Source organism: Acanthisitta chloris, unplaced genomic scaffold (genome assembly GCF_000695815.1).
Source record: "Acanthisitta chloris isolate BGI_N310 unplaced genomic scaffold, ASM69581v1 scaffold14493, whole genome shotgun sequence".
In the NCBI taxonomy this organism is placed as follows: domain Eukaryota; kingdom Metazoa; phylum Chordata; class Aves; order Passeriformes; family Acanthisittidae; genus Acanthisitta; species Acanthisitta chloris.
Window position 1 is genome coordinate 2890 of NW_008664385.1, and position 14988 is coordinate 17877.

Consider the following 14988-nt stretch of genomic DNA (forward strand, 5'->3'; position numbering starts at 1 on the left):
AGATGGTTCATTCCATACTGATGGTAACCACTGTATTCTCTTAAGTAAGTTGGATCCCTTGTAAAACCTCGTTCTTCATCTCAGTGTCCTGAAACAAATGCATAGAGAGCTGTGCACATAGTCACTGTTACTGCTGATCAAACTATGATCTCATCTGCAAGCAAACATTTGAAATTCACTGCTGCATTCAGCAGGTTAGTATCCAGGAGTTCCTTGTGTGCTGAGAGTATCATCATCTTAATGAAAGGCAGGACTTGTTTCATGAGGAAAGTCTCATGATTCAAGCAGCAAGAAACTGCTCCCAACAGTGCATTAGTCAGGAAGGACAAACAGGAAGAGGGAGAACTGGGAGGACAATTGCTAGGGGCAACTTCTTGGAGGTTGTGTGCAGAGACATTTATGCCAATACCTGAGAGTGATTCAAACAGAAGAGCCTGACTCTGAAGAGGAACTAGGTTGCTACCTCCTGAAAATTTTATTTCAATTTTCTGTGTGAGGGTAGCAGGGAAATGTCAGTAAAGTAGGCTTACATTGAGGTCATTAGTGTGTAATTTGTCTGTAGTTTTATCAAAATCAGTCTGTACATTTTCTTTATTAATCAGCTTGTGTAGTGAAGCTTTAGGCATTGCAGCATTGTTTTAAGATCAGTCTGTGGTTGTAATCAGATCAGGAGAAGAGAAATTTGGATTTGTTGTGAAAGGAAAGATGATCCTACAGAAGAGTAAGTGTAATTTGTTTCTTTTTAGCCATAAAAAAAAAATTTCTGTCTTAATTAGCAATATGATTGCATTCAAACTTTGTACTTACTGGTGTTCTGTGTTGATTGCTTCTTTGCATTTTAAAATACCATTGTTTCTTGTTTAATGTTGATTTTCTTAACATCTTCACTGATAAGTTTACTTGTTTCTGCCAATCTTTAGAGCCAACACAGCCAAGAGGTTCAACTGGTTTGGACTTGTATGTCAGCAGAATGGTTTATCATGTTCCATTATTGGGGATTCCTTGTTGCTGGTGATGGGTGAGCCTGAAAAAACACAGCTTTACTTGCATATCTCAGGGTGAGTTCTCTGCAGACACCTTAGTTATCTTTAAAGCTCTTGAGTTGGTTTGGGTGTTTTTAACGGGTTGTATTTTAGATCTGACCATCTGGACTTCTTTCATCAAAATATACACTTATTCGTTACCTCCTGTGGAATCTAGAGACATGTTAGGTGTCTTCCATTTTGGAGTAAACTGGTGTAATCATAAATGATAGATCAGGTTGCTCAAGGCATTGATTTTAGTGGAGAGATTGCTCCTGCTTGAGCAAGGCATGGGACTATGTGAGATGCCTTCCAGCCTGAATTACTGTATGATAAACCAGCAGTTTTGTATGGAACAAAAAGTAAAATGGAAGAAAACCATAAACTTTTGGTTTTTATTTTGCATCGTTCCTCAATTTGGTGATAAGTTCAAGGATGAGAATTACAACAGCATTGAACTAACATCCTCTGTTGTGTTCCTGCAGCTCCTCTTTAGCCCACTGTCCTGAAGACAAGAGGTTCTGGCTGATCAGGAGTCTCCATTAGCAATTCAAGTTGGCTGGAGAATGGAAGGTGTTGAGTTTAAGGAAGAATGGCAAGATGAAGATTTTCCAAGGTTTTTATTTTTGTTAAAAGTAATGCAGATGAAATGTAACATCCACAATGAGCTACCTCTGTCATCCTGGTGAATTAATACCCAATAATCACCTCGAAGTGATTTGCATTATTATAGGAGTCTTGAAAAGGTTTTGTGACATGTTTCTTTGTAGTCTGTAAAGGGATTGCTTCATGTTCCTGTTTAAGTTAAGTAATACACCATTGCCACTGGAGAAGCTTCCAGGGTTCCTAAGGTGAATGTTTGTAAGCTTGACTTTATTTTCTGTGACAATATTTTGCAACTGCATTGTTTGCATATTATTACTAGTGTCTTAAGGCCCAGATATTTCATTAAGCAACATTTCTGAGCAAAATCTTTAGCAGTTAGGGCTGCTAGGGTTGCTTGAGCCTACAAAGAAACTAAATCAGCTGACTTTAGGGGCTTTCTGTGGCAACATGACTACACTACTGTAATGTATTAAACATCAGATTTTCTCAACCAAGAGTGTGACAAGTTTCTTAAGGATGACACATGAGTAGCAATCAGCATTTTGTTATTTGTCACGTCAGCAGGTGGTTGCTTGAATGCTGTAAAGAAATGTTTTGTGACTTTGGTGCTTTGTTTACTGAAAGCTTGAACTTAGGCTGTAAGGAAATTGAGTTCAGTACTATCCTACAGTGGTTTTCTTAGCAGTGTGTAAGTTTAAATATTTGGCATTTAGCTGACTGTGAAAAAAACAACTTAAGGAAGTTCTGTAACAATAATTTGTACTTTATGTACCAGGCCCCTGCCAGAGGATGATCCTGTTGAGTCTGATACATTGGCTGCAGCTGGAACAGAAAGTGAAGCTGGTAAGAAGATTCCACACCAGTCAAGCTGACTGCTTCCTACTTAAATGGCTGTTTGAAAGCTCCATTGGTTTTTGGTTTTTTTCTTAGGTTTTGTTTTGGGTTTGGTTTTTTTTTTTTTTTTGCTTTGCTTTTCTTTGTTTCAGTTTTGTTTTGTTTTTGAGTCAGGCTGGAGGAAACTGCATTGTAAATGACACTTTTATATGTGAAGGGTATTATAAACATCTTGTCTAGAAAGAAAAGGGTTTTGGAATAAAATATGAGACTCTTCATCTCCCTGTGCAGAGAGCTATCCAGGTAAATGCTGGCCAAAACCAAATTATTGCACTTACTTCCTGACCTGTCTTAAAATCTTAGTTCATTATTTGGCTTCTGTGCATCTGTTAGGGTCTGCCATACCTTTACTCCCAATTCCAGATTTCTGTGGCTGCTTAAGAGCATTGCTTGTCTCAGTGGTCAGAGGGGAAATAGTACAGATTGATTTTCTTTTTTTTTTTACACTAAAAAATTTCTTTGATTTCATCTGTCTGCTTTACTTGTGGCATTTCCAGTGAGGGATTGATATTTGATTTTATTCCCTGCTTTCAACTCCTGTCTAAATCATATATTTGTCCTGTGCCTCAAAGCATTTTGTCTTTCACTCTGTGTTCTCATAGCTTTTATGTCTTTTTTATTTCATCAGAGATGGTTATGATGTGAACAATGCCTAACAAAAACAAGGGCTGGGGACATGAATCTATTGCATGATTTGCAAGACCTGTTTAGTATCTGGAACACCTTGTGGTACACTGTGATGCAGCTGGTGGGGGTAGTTGTGTTGTAGGTGGTGGCAGCAACTTGAGGTTGTGTTCTGTAGGGAGGATGGTGGTCATAGAGTATATGCAGCTGTGTAAACTTAGGGTCTTGAGGACTTAACTTTTACCTGCTGTTCTTCTCATCCTGTATTAAAATCCTAATCCAAAGATACATTGGTTAAGTGATGGGCATGAACTTACAATGCATCTTGGGGAAGGACTGTGCCCTTCTTTCTTGTTTATATGCTTACCTAAACTCACTTCAGCTTTGAAAATAAATTATTTGCTTTTTCTAGATGCAGAGGTCATTGGAACCAAAGTGAAGAAGAAACTCGTGGCTCCAGATATCAGCTTAACTCTGGATCGCAGTGGGGATTCTGTTTTGTCTGATGACTTGGATGACAGTGTAGAGATTGATTTGGATGACATAGATACTCCTTCAGAAAATAGCAATGAATTTGAATGGGAAGGTAAGTATTTTGGTGCTTTTGTCTGATTCTCTAAAATATTTCTATTATGTGGAGCTCAATAGTTTCTCAAGTAGGAAATCACAATGACTCAGTTCCAAGAGGAAAAATATAAAGGAATAGATTAGCTACTCAGAAAGTGATGAATTGCAGGCTTTGTATTTAAGGAAGACTGAATGGTGTTTTTCAAAGTATTGAGTAATACCTGATCTCATATCTTACTGTGGTGAGAATGGTAAAAGCTCAGCAGCCTTAGAGTTTGTGTACTTTCCAGATTGACTGAAAGTAGTAGGAAGAGCCTCTATTTTCTGTTAAAGAATTCTGAAATGACTCGGTAGGAAGTTAACTTAGCTACAACCACACTAGTAATGATCTCAAAATGAAGACATGAATAGAAGCTTTATCTCATTCTTATAGGCAAAACCTGGAGATTCTAACAAATTTTATTTGAGGTAGAAGTTTTGTGTAGGAGTTAAAGCAGAAACTTTCAGCTTGCAGTTTAATTGTGTTTCAAGGCCCTTTTATGTAAGCCAGGCACCACTGTGTTGGTCCAAGTGTTGGAGTCTCTAACTTCTGTAAACTTCATGACTTAAGAATGTCTCTAATAAGTAAACATATGAAGTCAATTTTTTTATTCTGAAAATAATTTTAATTCCTGAGGAAACAGGAACCTCTCTGTTCACTGTTGTGTTTGAAACACTACCTGTTCTTCATTCCAGACAGCTTATACATGGAGAAAGGGACACCCTATAGAATAAGGAGGTGGTTTTGTTTTTTTCAATTGCTAAAGACATATTGAGGGTGAACTTCTCATAACAGAGACTGTGTGTTTAGCTGTGTAAAAGGATTTTCATCATTTTAATGAAGAAGAATTGGTATTTAGGGCTAGTTTTGCAGTGATGCGAAGGAAATGTTCCAGATGTTTGTGTCTTGTTTTTAAAAGTGGCTGAAAAGGGTTTCTGTCTTTTCTTCCTTTAATGCTGCTGCCTTCATTTTCCTGGAAGGATAGTTTCAATTAACAGCTTTGTCTTGGGAACAGACAACTAACTTGCAGTAGGTTTTTCTCGCTTTGGGTAAGGTCTATGCAACAAAGTCAAGAATCATAATTTAATCGGAGCAAATTGCTGTCAGCATAAATTTCATATACATTGATTGCACACATGTCAATTAGCTTTAATTTCTAATAGATTTGCCTGCATGTTTGCTTGCAAGGTACCATCAATGTTTTAAATCATGCTTTTATGTAAGCCTGTGATCAAGCAACCTCTGTAATTCTCGTCATGCTTTTATGTAAATCTGTGATCAAGCAACCTCTGTAATTCTCCTTGGAGTTAACCACTTTGTCTATTTTGGTGAGATTCATTGAGGGCTGTGTTCTGTAAGCCTACAGTTAATTAGGCTGCCTACACAAATGGTCATTTTTCACATACTTTTAACACAGAAAATTGCAGTCAACAGATAAATGCCAGCGTGGAGTGTGTTGATAAAATATCCATGACATCAGCTGGTATGTCTGACTGGCTAAAGAATCCCAAAGTGATTTGATTGCAAAGTGGTTAACCTGTGTTGTAACTGATTGTCACTATACATAGTATCCATAGTGGATCGTGAACGTGTTTCAACTTTGGCAGATGATCTTCCAAAACCAAAAACTACTGATGTAATTAGGAAAGGATCACTCACTGAATATGCTGCGGCAGAGGAGAAGGATGATGGACGACGCTGGCGAATGTTTAGAATTGGAGAGCAGGACCATAGGGTGGACATGAAGGCAATTGAACCATATAAAAAGGTTATCAGTCATGGTGGTAAGTACTTGTGATGTGCTGAGGGGAACTGGTGAGCAACTCTTTCTTTAGGCTGAGTTGAGGTGGTATAGGAAGAGCTTTGGGGGTAAAGACTTGGCATTAAACTAAAGTTCCAACATCTACACATGTTCACATGTGCTAAAATGCACATATATGATAGGATGTGCTTAGTCTGTTCTACAGTGGCAGTGCTACCAGTATAATATTTTGATTTAAAAAATGTTGAAAGCACTTCTTCAGCCTGGAGAAGGTTGTGTGGAGACCTCAGAGCAGCCTTCCAGGATCTGAAGGGGCTCCAGGGAAGCTGCAGAGGCACTCTTGGGTAGGTGCTGCAGGGACAGGACAAGTAGCAATGGGTACAAATTGAAAGAGAGGAAATTTAGGTTAGATATTAGGAAAAGGTGTATTCCTGTAAGGGTGGTGAGACACTGGCACAGGTTGCCCAGGGAGGCTATGGCTGCCCCAACCCTGGCAGTGTTCAAAGCCAGGTTGGATGAAGCCTTGAGCAACCTGCTCTGGTGGGAGGTGTCCCTGCCCAGGGCAGGGGGGTGGGACTGGGTAATCTCTAAACTCTATTCCAACCCCTAAAATTCTATGATTCTATGATTAACTATAGATCTACTAAGGCGTAAATCAATTTCATGACTCTTCCCAACAGTTTAGGCTGGAAGAAGAGTTGACTTTATTAAGTATACTGTTGGTGTAGGTGTTATTAAATATACTGAGGTTATATATAGAGATGTTGGTTGTAGGTGCAGCATTTGATTGACATCATCTTCACTTACTGCTTTAGAAGTAGACAGATTTGAAAAAGAAATCTTGAGGTGTTCTGTAACTGTATGAATCTGTCCACATAGATGTTTGTAGATAATGAAAAATCATACTGAATGTGCTTGACTTGGTGTAAGCACAATCAGTGTAGAGTCACCTTTGTCACTACTGCTGCTTTTTTCTTTGTTTTTAGGTTATTATGGTGATGGCTTAAATGCCATTGTTGTGTTTGCTGTTTGCTTTATGCCTGAGAGCAGCCAGCCGAACTACAGATACCTAATGGACAATCTATTTAAGTAAGTCATCATCTGCCCCTGAGTACTGTCTTAACTCCACATGGTGAAACTTAGCATTCTAAGGGAAGGGCAATGACTCCTCTCTCTCTTGTTAATAAAGTTTTTTATATTTCAGGTGAGGGAAAGGTAACAAATAGGAAAACAACCCCATCTGCTTCCAGGGGAAGGAAAGAAATTGATTAGATGTTGCTCAACATTGTTGCCAACTCTTTCTTCATTGTTTTTAATGTATTTGAGCACAATTTGGAATTATTTCAAGCAAAGATATTAAAGTTTTCTTTGTTTGTCTCTACAGGTATGTAATTGGCACTTTAGAGCTGTTAGTAGCAGAGAACTATATGATAGTTTACCTGAATGGTGCAACAACAAGGAGAAAAATGCCAAGTTTAGGTTGGCTCAGGAAGTGCTACCAGCAAATTGATAGAAGGTAAGAGACTCTGCAGTGTCCTCTTAAAATATTCACATGCTCAGTGATAGGCGTATTTAGGAAAAACTGCTGTTTAACATGGTGTCTGGTATCTTCTGGTTAAAATTTGATTAAGGAAATCACTTGGTATATTGAAAACCTCTTCCTAAGCCAGACAGTGTGGAATAAAGCTGCAGACATGCCTGGGTGGTGTTCTGTGGTGGCTTTTGGTTGGTTGGTTGAGGTTTTTTGTGTGTGTTTCGTTGTTGTTAGTTGTTTTTTTAGTGCAAACAGTAGCCTCAGAATACTGAATATTGTTATCCTGTAGAATATCCTAAAAACATTAATATAAGTGGAGTCCTTTTGTGCATCACTTCATCATTGGTTGTGTAGAAAGATTCAAAGAAACTTCTCCTTGGAATGTTATTTCCTTGTCATTGTTGTCAAATTGATACTCTATCTTAAATTTTGACTCTAGAGTTGTGTAGTATTTTTTCTTCTGGCAGATGTTAATTTCTGTTAATGGAATGTCAGAATAGTAGGTTTATGTGACAGTTGTGCTTGCAAAAACATAACTCAGGATACATTCAAAAAGCCCTTGTCATCATACTGCATTTTCTTCCAGTAATTATGTCCATTGTTTGAATTCTTCAGGTTAAGGAAAAATCTGAAATCACTGATCATAGTCCATCCTTCTTGGTTCATCAGAACACTTCTGGCCATCACAAAACCTTTCATTAGGTAATCTTCTGGAAGCTTCTTCTTTTTTAAGTAGTCCTAACAACTGTTTACTTTGCACTTGAAAGAACTGTTTTAATACTGACCCAGTGAAAAATGTTGAAGTTGTAACTATGCCCTGCATTTGTTCTTCCACAGCTCAAAATTCAGCCAAAAAATTAGGTATGTCTTTACCCTGGCAGAACTAGCTGAACTCATCCCCATGGAATACGTTGGCATCCCAGAATGCATAAAACAGTACGTTTTGTTATTTGAACATGTTCTACATAGATCACGTGTTAGAAGCAGTATGTGTTGTAATCAGTGTTTGGTTTGAGTGTGACACTTGGCACTTAATAACTCCAGCTCAGATCATTGCTGTCTCTAGGAGGAGTTTGACTTCATTGCTAGCTGCAGTTTGGTATGCAGCAGCATGGACAGAGTAATAATTAGTGATTTTCACAGATGGTGCTTTGTGGTAATTACTGTTATCGTGTGTGAATTAAGTCTTCTAGAGACAAGGCCTCAGCCCAGTCGTTCTACACCTTAGTATATACACTAAACTGGTTTGTGAGTGAGAAATTCTGGGCATGTTAATGATCAAGTTACTTAAAATATCTTCAGCATTCTTAGTAAAATGTGGAACAAGTTAAGGGCTGAAGTATCACTCGGGTTAGGTTCTCATTTAACCGAGCAGCAGTGGTGGGAAAATGCTGAATCCCTATCCATTACAGTTCTAAACTGCTTTGGTAAACAAGTGAAGGCAGCATTAATGTAATTTCCCCCCCTCCTGCAGATAAAAATATCCATTTTAACATCAGCACAATTCTGCTGTCAAATATGATGATGATGATGATACTTCTGTCAATAGCGTTTGTGGGTGCAGTAATAGAATAGAAACCATAAACTTGGGTCTTAATAAAATCAGATGGGAATACTAACAATTCTGATGATAAATTGATCAGCCTATTAGAATACAGACTTTAAATTTTATTGATGAATTTTAATAACTGTACAAGAGATCGTATTGAATTCATGTGTTGTCATAGTATATAAATCTTTCTGCTTCTTGTTTAATGCTTATAAATGTTGGAAGGACAATGTATTTTTTTTTTATTATATCCATTTCAGAACTTAATAAGTTTCTACAAACTATATTGACACTAATACTAGTTTTCACCTTCTGTTGATTTTGGCCTTCGTATGTTATATTTACTGAAATAAAACTTTTCTTCACCAAGGTATGAAGAAGAAAAGTTTAGAAAGAAACAGAAAAGGTATATTCATATTTTGATTAGGGTTGCATCTAGATAAGACCATTTGCACTGCAACTAACTCCCAGTTGATTGGCTTGCATAAAGGAATAAGCATTTGTAAATATAAACATGCACTAGTGACTAAGTTTTTATGCAGGAAAGTAACTGTACTGAACTTGCAGGCAGTGTATCCCCACAGAACTCACCCTGGGTGTCCAGACAGATATTTGGGAAGTTTCTATTACTCTGTGTGAGATGCTCACTTTAAGGGGATACATGGGTTCTCAGCTGAGTCTTTAAGAGGCAAAAGTAGTGCTTCTGTGTGAATCTCTTAAATCAAATTTCACTGTTTCTAACTAGAACTGGTATCTTAGCTGTGTTTAGGTGCTAAGCTGTAGCTATGCATTAGCAGAGATGCAACTTTCGAAGAAGTTCTAATATTGAATCTTGTACTTTTGGTATTCATCACCTTTTAGATGCCATCTAAATTAGTATTTTAGTGCTGTTTGTATTTGCAGTGCCTACTTTCCTTGCTAATAAACATTGGAATTCCATATTTTTAATTCTCAATCTCCTGCTAACTATTCAAGCTATTCCAGTGGCTGATGATTTTTTTTTAAATGGATATGTTATTTTTTCACTCACTAACAAATGTGCTCAAAGATTTTGCTACTAACTTTGGGGTTTTTTTAGTTAATTTTCCTGTGTGTGCATAACTCTTAAGGGAGGCTTATTGTCTAAACTGAGTAGAGGAACACAGAGAAAAGTAAAAGGAACTTAAATTATTTCTGAAAGCTAGCATATAAATCTAGTGATGTGTTGAACATTCTTTAGGAATTATTCCAATTAAGTGATAATTTTGCAGTGTGTACCCTGAAGTACCAAGCCTGTCAAGAAATCATTTCAGTGCATATCAAACAATAGTTCTGCTTGATATCCCCCCACCCACCCACAGTGTGCATAATTTGGCCCAATTCTATTGCAAGGATGCAAACCTGGGACATTCAAACAGTAATGCAGAAACCTTTCAAAATCTCCAGTACAACAAGCACTTTTTGGTGTCCCTGTTGATACCTTCACCTGTACCCCCAGGACTTTTGTAAGAAGTAGTATGTTCCTCAGCAAAATTTGGATGTAGAGATCACAGGCAGTATTTGATACTGAGTCTTTAATCAGGTTGGAAACAGTTGCAGGCATTGTTTGTTAGAGTAGGGTGGAAAGGAGATGTGTGGAAGTTTGGTTACTAAATTTGTTGAGGATGGCAGTGGGAGTTGTTCGGCTATGTGTATGAGTCACTCTGGAAGCTTAAACATGATACCCATGTGTGGCTTTCCATTGTCAGCTGTTGATGCTGAGCTGTTTGCATTAGCTTACCGAGTTCTCTTACACTCCCTGGTGAGTCCTAGAAGTCATGTCAAAAAAGATGCTAAGATCCTGCAGTGAGGTCAGGGATGAGTTGCATCTGCAGACTGTGCTGGTGAACAGGGATTCAACTAGGATTGTTGCTCCTAGACACCAGTGCTCCAGACCTGTGGGATCTTTATGTACTCGGCTCAGTTTTCACAGTTGCAGGGAGGAAAAGAAAAAGAAAACAAATAACTTGCCTCTCCTTTTCATGGGTTCATGGCCTAAAGGAGCTGTCATTGTTTCTATCATTTTGAAAAATTGGCTCTGTAGTTTGAGAGTTGGAACAGGTTAGAGGACAAACTTAGCCTCTCTCATTTTGCAACTGTTGTTGGTTTGAAAATTAATTTACCTCCATGCACAACTTACTTTCTAGAAGATATAAAGAAGACCTCTAGCTTCTCCTTTCTGTAAAAAGGAGAAGTAAATTTTGTGCAGGGTTGTCAGTCATGCACTGGTTTCTGCAAAGCAGCATTTTGTTTGCTAGTCTCAGGGCAGATATGGAAAACTAAGGCACAAACCACTTTTATCAGCATGATGGTGATTTTTTTCTGCATAATTCTAGTCATCTTAGAACTTGATAGAAATATTGCAGTTAAGGAGTCTCTTCACTTTTGTTGATTCAGCTAGCGCTGTCACCTTCTTGGCTTAATTACTATCACATTAAAGGCAATTCTGTGCTCATTCTGCATCATATGAATTCATGAGGGTGATAGTGCTTGCCAGTACTTTTGTGTTACCTGTAGGCTTGTTAATGAAAAGCACAGGACCTACTCTTTTCTTCTGTAGTCTGACTTCACTTGCACTTTTTAAATGCTTCCTCTCAAGTGTTATAGTTATTTAAATGGTTTCCTAACAACTTTATTAATTCCTAGGGGGAGGTAGAAAAATAGATATTTTTTAAAAACCCCATTGTTGTGACTGCCTTAAAAAGCTTAATTTAATATTTATTCACTAAACTTTACCCATGTAAAAGCTTTGTTTTCCTTTTAAGAGGGATAGTTTTTTTCTGAATATATGAGCTATCAAACTGTGTTAACATAGTTTTTAATTTTACTGCTTTCTTTGCTAAGCAGAGTTGACCAAGAGCTGAATGGAAAACAAGAGCAGAAAAGTGAACAGTAAGTTTGGAGTCCAAGCAAGACTGAAGAATATGCAGATGGAATGATGCTATTTTTGCTCCATTTACAGTGCATTCTCTGTGTGTGTATGTACTATATAATCTGTTGCAAAAGGTGCTTTGGACTAGCACACAATGAACTGCTTACCTGCTGTATTGTTTGTATTGACTTTAGTAGCTGTTCATGTAATCAGTTTATACTGCTAAGTGTCCAAGAACTCTGTTTTCAGAGGGTGTTCTTGCAATTGTTTATCTAAATGATGCATGTTCTTCAGTAAAATATTTATATACGTAAATGTTAAAGGAAAGAGATAATATATATATTTTTATGACTGAGCAATATATTGCGTGTACCTGCTGAAGGAATTCATTTGCAGGTAGATAAGGCCATAAGTTACTTGTTACTGTATAAATCTGTTTTGCTGTAAATGGTCAAGTGCATTTCTTGGTTGTCACAGAAATTTGTGTGGATATTAACAATCACCTAATGTAGTCTTTCACGAGTGTTGAGATCCTTATTTTTGTTCACATACCTAATACAAGCTCACTCCTTTCCCTCACTCGAGTGAGCCTCAGCTTTTGTGTCTTTCAGTCCATTGTTCAGGATGCAGAACTGCAGTTCTGTGAACTTCAGTCTGTTGGCCAAAGGGTTTAAGCCTAAGCCAAGATTGTTTTGGCTACCAGTAGGAAATGGGTTCATTGCAATTCTTCTGGGATTAACCTTGGTTGCTAGTAGTAGGAACTCTGGCCATACTCAGTAGAACTTGGGAGTTACACAGGTATTCTGGTCATAATAACTTTTGAGGTTTTTTTTGGCAGAGGTATGCTACCTGTGTCATCCTTGTAGACAAAACATCCATCTCTAAAGCTCTTGGTTTGACACGATACCAGCACTAATTTAACTTCTAAAAACGTGTCTTCAGAGTTGGGGGGTATTTTCCTTCTCTGCAAGGGTGTTAAACCTGTGCCTATAAGAGATGTTCTCAGACACAGAACTAGTGTTTAGGTTTATTGGGTAAACAGTAATGCACTGGAGGATAAGTTGTGAAAGTTTATAACATCTTTTGGGAATCGTTGTGATGTCCCTGTAAGGACAGGTGCATGCAAATAGATCCGTTCAGGAGCTGAGCAGTATAATGTTGGAGCAAATATATTAAGTCTTTGCTTTTGTTTTTTATTGTGCTCACAGTTTTGTCTTAACGCCAAAAAACATCACTTCTCAATAGTATTTCAAGTTAGTGTTACTCAGTTACCTTATTAAAAAAAACAAACGGTTGTGTTCAACCAGGTTACTACCTGACCCTGACAAGTAACAGTCAAGAGAGAGTTATATGGTCGACTTACTAATTAACAGTTAATCTACTGTCCCTTATAATCCATGTATAGACTTTCAAAGCATATCCATGTCAGATGAGGGCAAATTACCCGTGACTCTGGAAGTTTTAGCTCAAAGACTTTCATCTCAAGATTCAAGTACTTGTTACAGTATTTTCTGTATCACAGTTTCAAAGAGATTAATATGCAGGATATGCTCTTACAACAGGCAATATTCATGTCCTGTTGCCTTGCATCCATTCCATCAGGTTTGGATCTTGCTCTGAAAGCAAAGCACGAGTGCAAACCATTCCTTTGGGGCTGTTTTATTTCCTGCTTCAATTTTGATGTTGACCCAGATGAATGTAAAGTTCAAGTCAGTAAATCAGACACTTAATTAGACACTTACAGCCTGTTTACTTCTGTTACTTCCACAGTGTGGTGTGTATGAACATGCAAACCTGATTCTCACTGGGTTTGTGTGTGTCCTAAGCTAAACAGTAAGCATTCTGATATCTCATTTCCAGTTTTTCCTAATTGAGAGAAGGATTATTCTCAGTAAAATCAGATTCTTAGTGGCAGCATTATAGTGCTCTATGTCCTGTTATTTCCTGTGTATATACTGCAGTACAGAGTAGCCAAGTCCTCTGTACAGGCCATATCACCAAACGATGGGATTGTTACTGTGTTTCCTGGTAGTAAGTGATTCCACAATTTCATGCTGCAGTACTATGATTTCTTTTGGAAATGTGTATGTGCTTACCAAATGGTTTTTCCTCTAGTACAAGTTGTTGTGAAGGAATATACAACACAACAGTTCTTCTGTCCCTAAAGATATGCAGCTTGAGAAAGAAGTATACTAAAGAATTATTCCCCTCTGACTTTTTGCAGCTCATCATTTAATGGTGAGGTGGATGTTTACAAAAAAACAAAGTGGTCCCAAAGTAATGGGTAATGTTTTGTCAAACTTATCTTTTCTTTTTAAATTTATAATTTAATGTAATATATTTTAATATTTAAAACCATGAAAAGTTGCAATGTCATACTGTAATAAAAATTATTTCAAAACTTGAATCACTTTGTGATAAGATAAAGTATTGTAGGGAATTCACCTTTCAGTGGCACTTCCTGCTAAGAGTAAGACTCACGTTGCTAGAATGCAGTGAGCCCTGTCAAGAAAAGATAATTTTATGAGTCAGTAGTTTACCTTTGATATGGAGGTCTCATTAGTTTATAGACAGATATCTGTGTACTGTAATAGGTCATTACCTATCTGTTGTTACTGCTGTGTGCAACGAGGTAGAGGTGTTCAGGCCAGTGGCCTCTCAATGGATGTGACATTGTGTAACTTTATTTCCGCAACAGGGTAAGTGTTCAGAAGTGGCAAGGAAATGTTAGAGAAAGTGTCATTAAAAACTGATGTGAGTAGACTCTAGATTGCTTGAATGTTCTTGATGTTCTGTGTAGTGTGGCAGAGCCACATTCTGTTGGAAAGTAAATGGTAAGGGATGTATAAGGATTTAGTCCTGAAGCATGTTGAAGTCTTTGAGGTTCTGAGATGTTGAAATGGAGGATTTTTATTCCAGAAAGCATAGAAGTAGTCAGGATAATATGTAACCTTGTTCATAATGATATAGTTTAGCATCCTTTTTCCTTTATTTTCAGTGGATGAGTGAAGGGTAACACTAACAGCTGCTAGGGACTTTGTACCAAGAGAGAGCAGCTGCACTGCGAATTGCACACAGTTGGTATATAGCTTGTATTTGTTAGCCTGTTTCAGCAAATTTATTGTGTCAGGCACTTCAATGATTGAATGACAGCTTAGAACCTTGCAACAGTTCATTTGTATCAGACCTCAGGGTTACACCTGGTGGCAGTGGAATCTTTAATGAACTGCCCTCGAAGTGTGTCATGGGGAAGAGAAGGTGGCAGTGCTACCTGGTCCTGTCAGCTTCACTGGTGTTATCTACAGAAACATCTGCAGGTAACTGAAAATGATGGAACTCCATTGTGAATGGTCACTTTCTAAACTAAATCTGTCACAAAGTGCTAAGTTTCTTGGTGAAAAGTTTTGTTCATTTGTTTCAGTGTCAAATTTTTGTAAGTGTATCCTACAGATTTATACAGTATTTCCTATCTAGAAAGATGGTTTAAATTCACAACTTCT

At 37.7% G+C, this 14988-nt stretch overlaps 1 protein-coding gene across 1 annotated transcript; it reads left to right on the forward strand.

Moving 5' to 3' along the window:
* Positions 1–918: 918 nt before the first annotated feature.
* On the forward strand, positions 919–12044 carry BNIP2 (BCL2/adenovirus E1B 19kDa interacting protein 2). Its single transcript, XM_009071332.1, has 11 exons — positions 919–1058; positions 1508–1638; positions 2404–2471; positions 3559–3732; positions 5361–5537; positions 6502–6604; positions 6900–7031; positions 7665–7751; positions 7887–7985; positions 8969–9004; positions 11464–12044. Exons 2-11 carry the CDS (start codon positions 1589–1591, stop codon positions 11510–11512), a joined length of 975 nt encoding a protein of 324 aa, XP_009069580.1. The 5' UTR covers positions 919–1058; positions 1508–1588; the 3' UTR covers positions 11513–12044.
* The last annotated feature ends 2944 nt before the right edge of the window (positions 12045–14988 follow it).

Bases quoted from the DNA above. Each gene is read 5' to 3' on its own strand.
- BNIP2 (XM_009071332.1), top strand. From the start codon at position 1,589: ATGGAAGGTGTTGAGTTTAAGGAAGAATGGCAAGATGAAGATTTTCCA. The intron at 5,538-6,501 runs GTAAGTACTTGT...CTTTGTTTTTAG, and splicing joins AAAGGTTATCAGTCATGGTG to GTTATTATGGTGATGGCTTA. The intron at 7,986-8,968 runs GTACGTTTTGTT...TTCTTCACCAAG, and splicing joins ATCCCAGAATGCATAAAACA to GTATGAAGAAGAAAAGTTTA.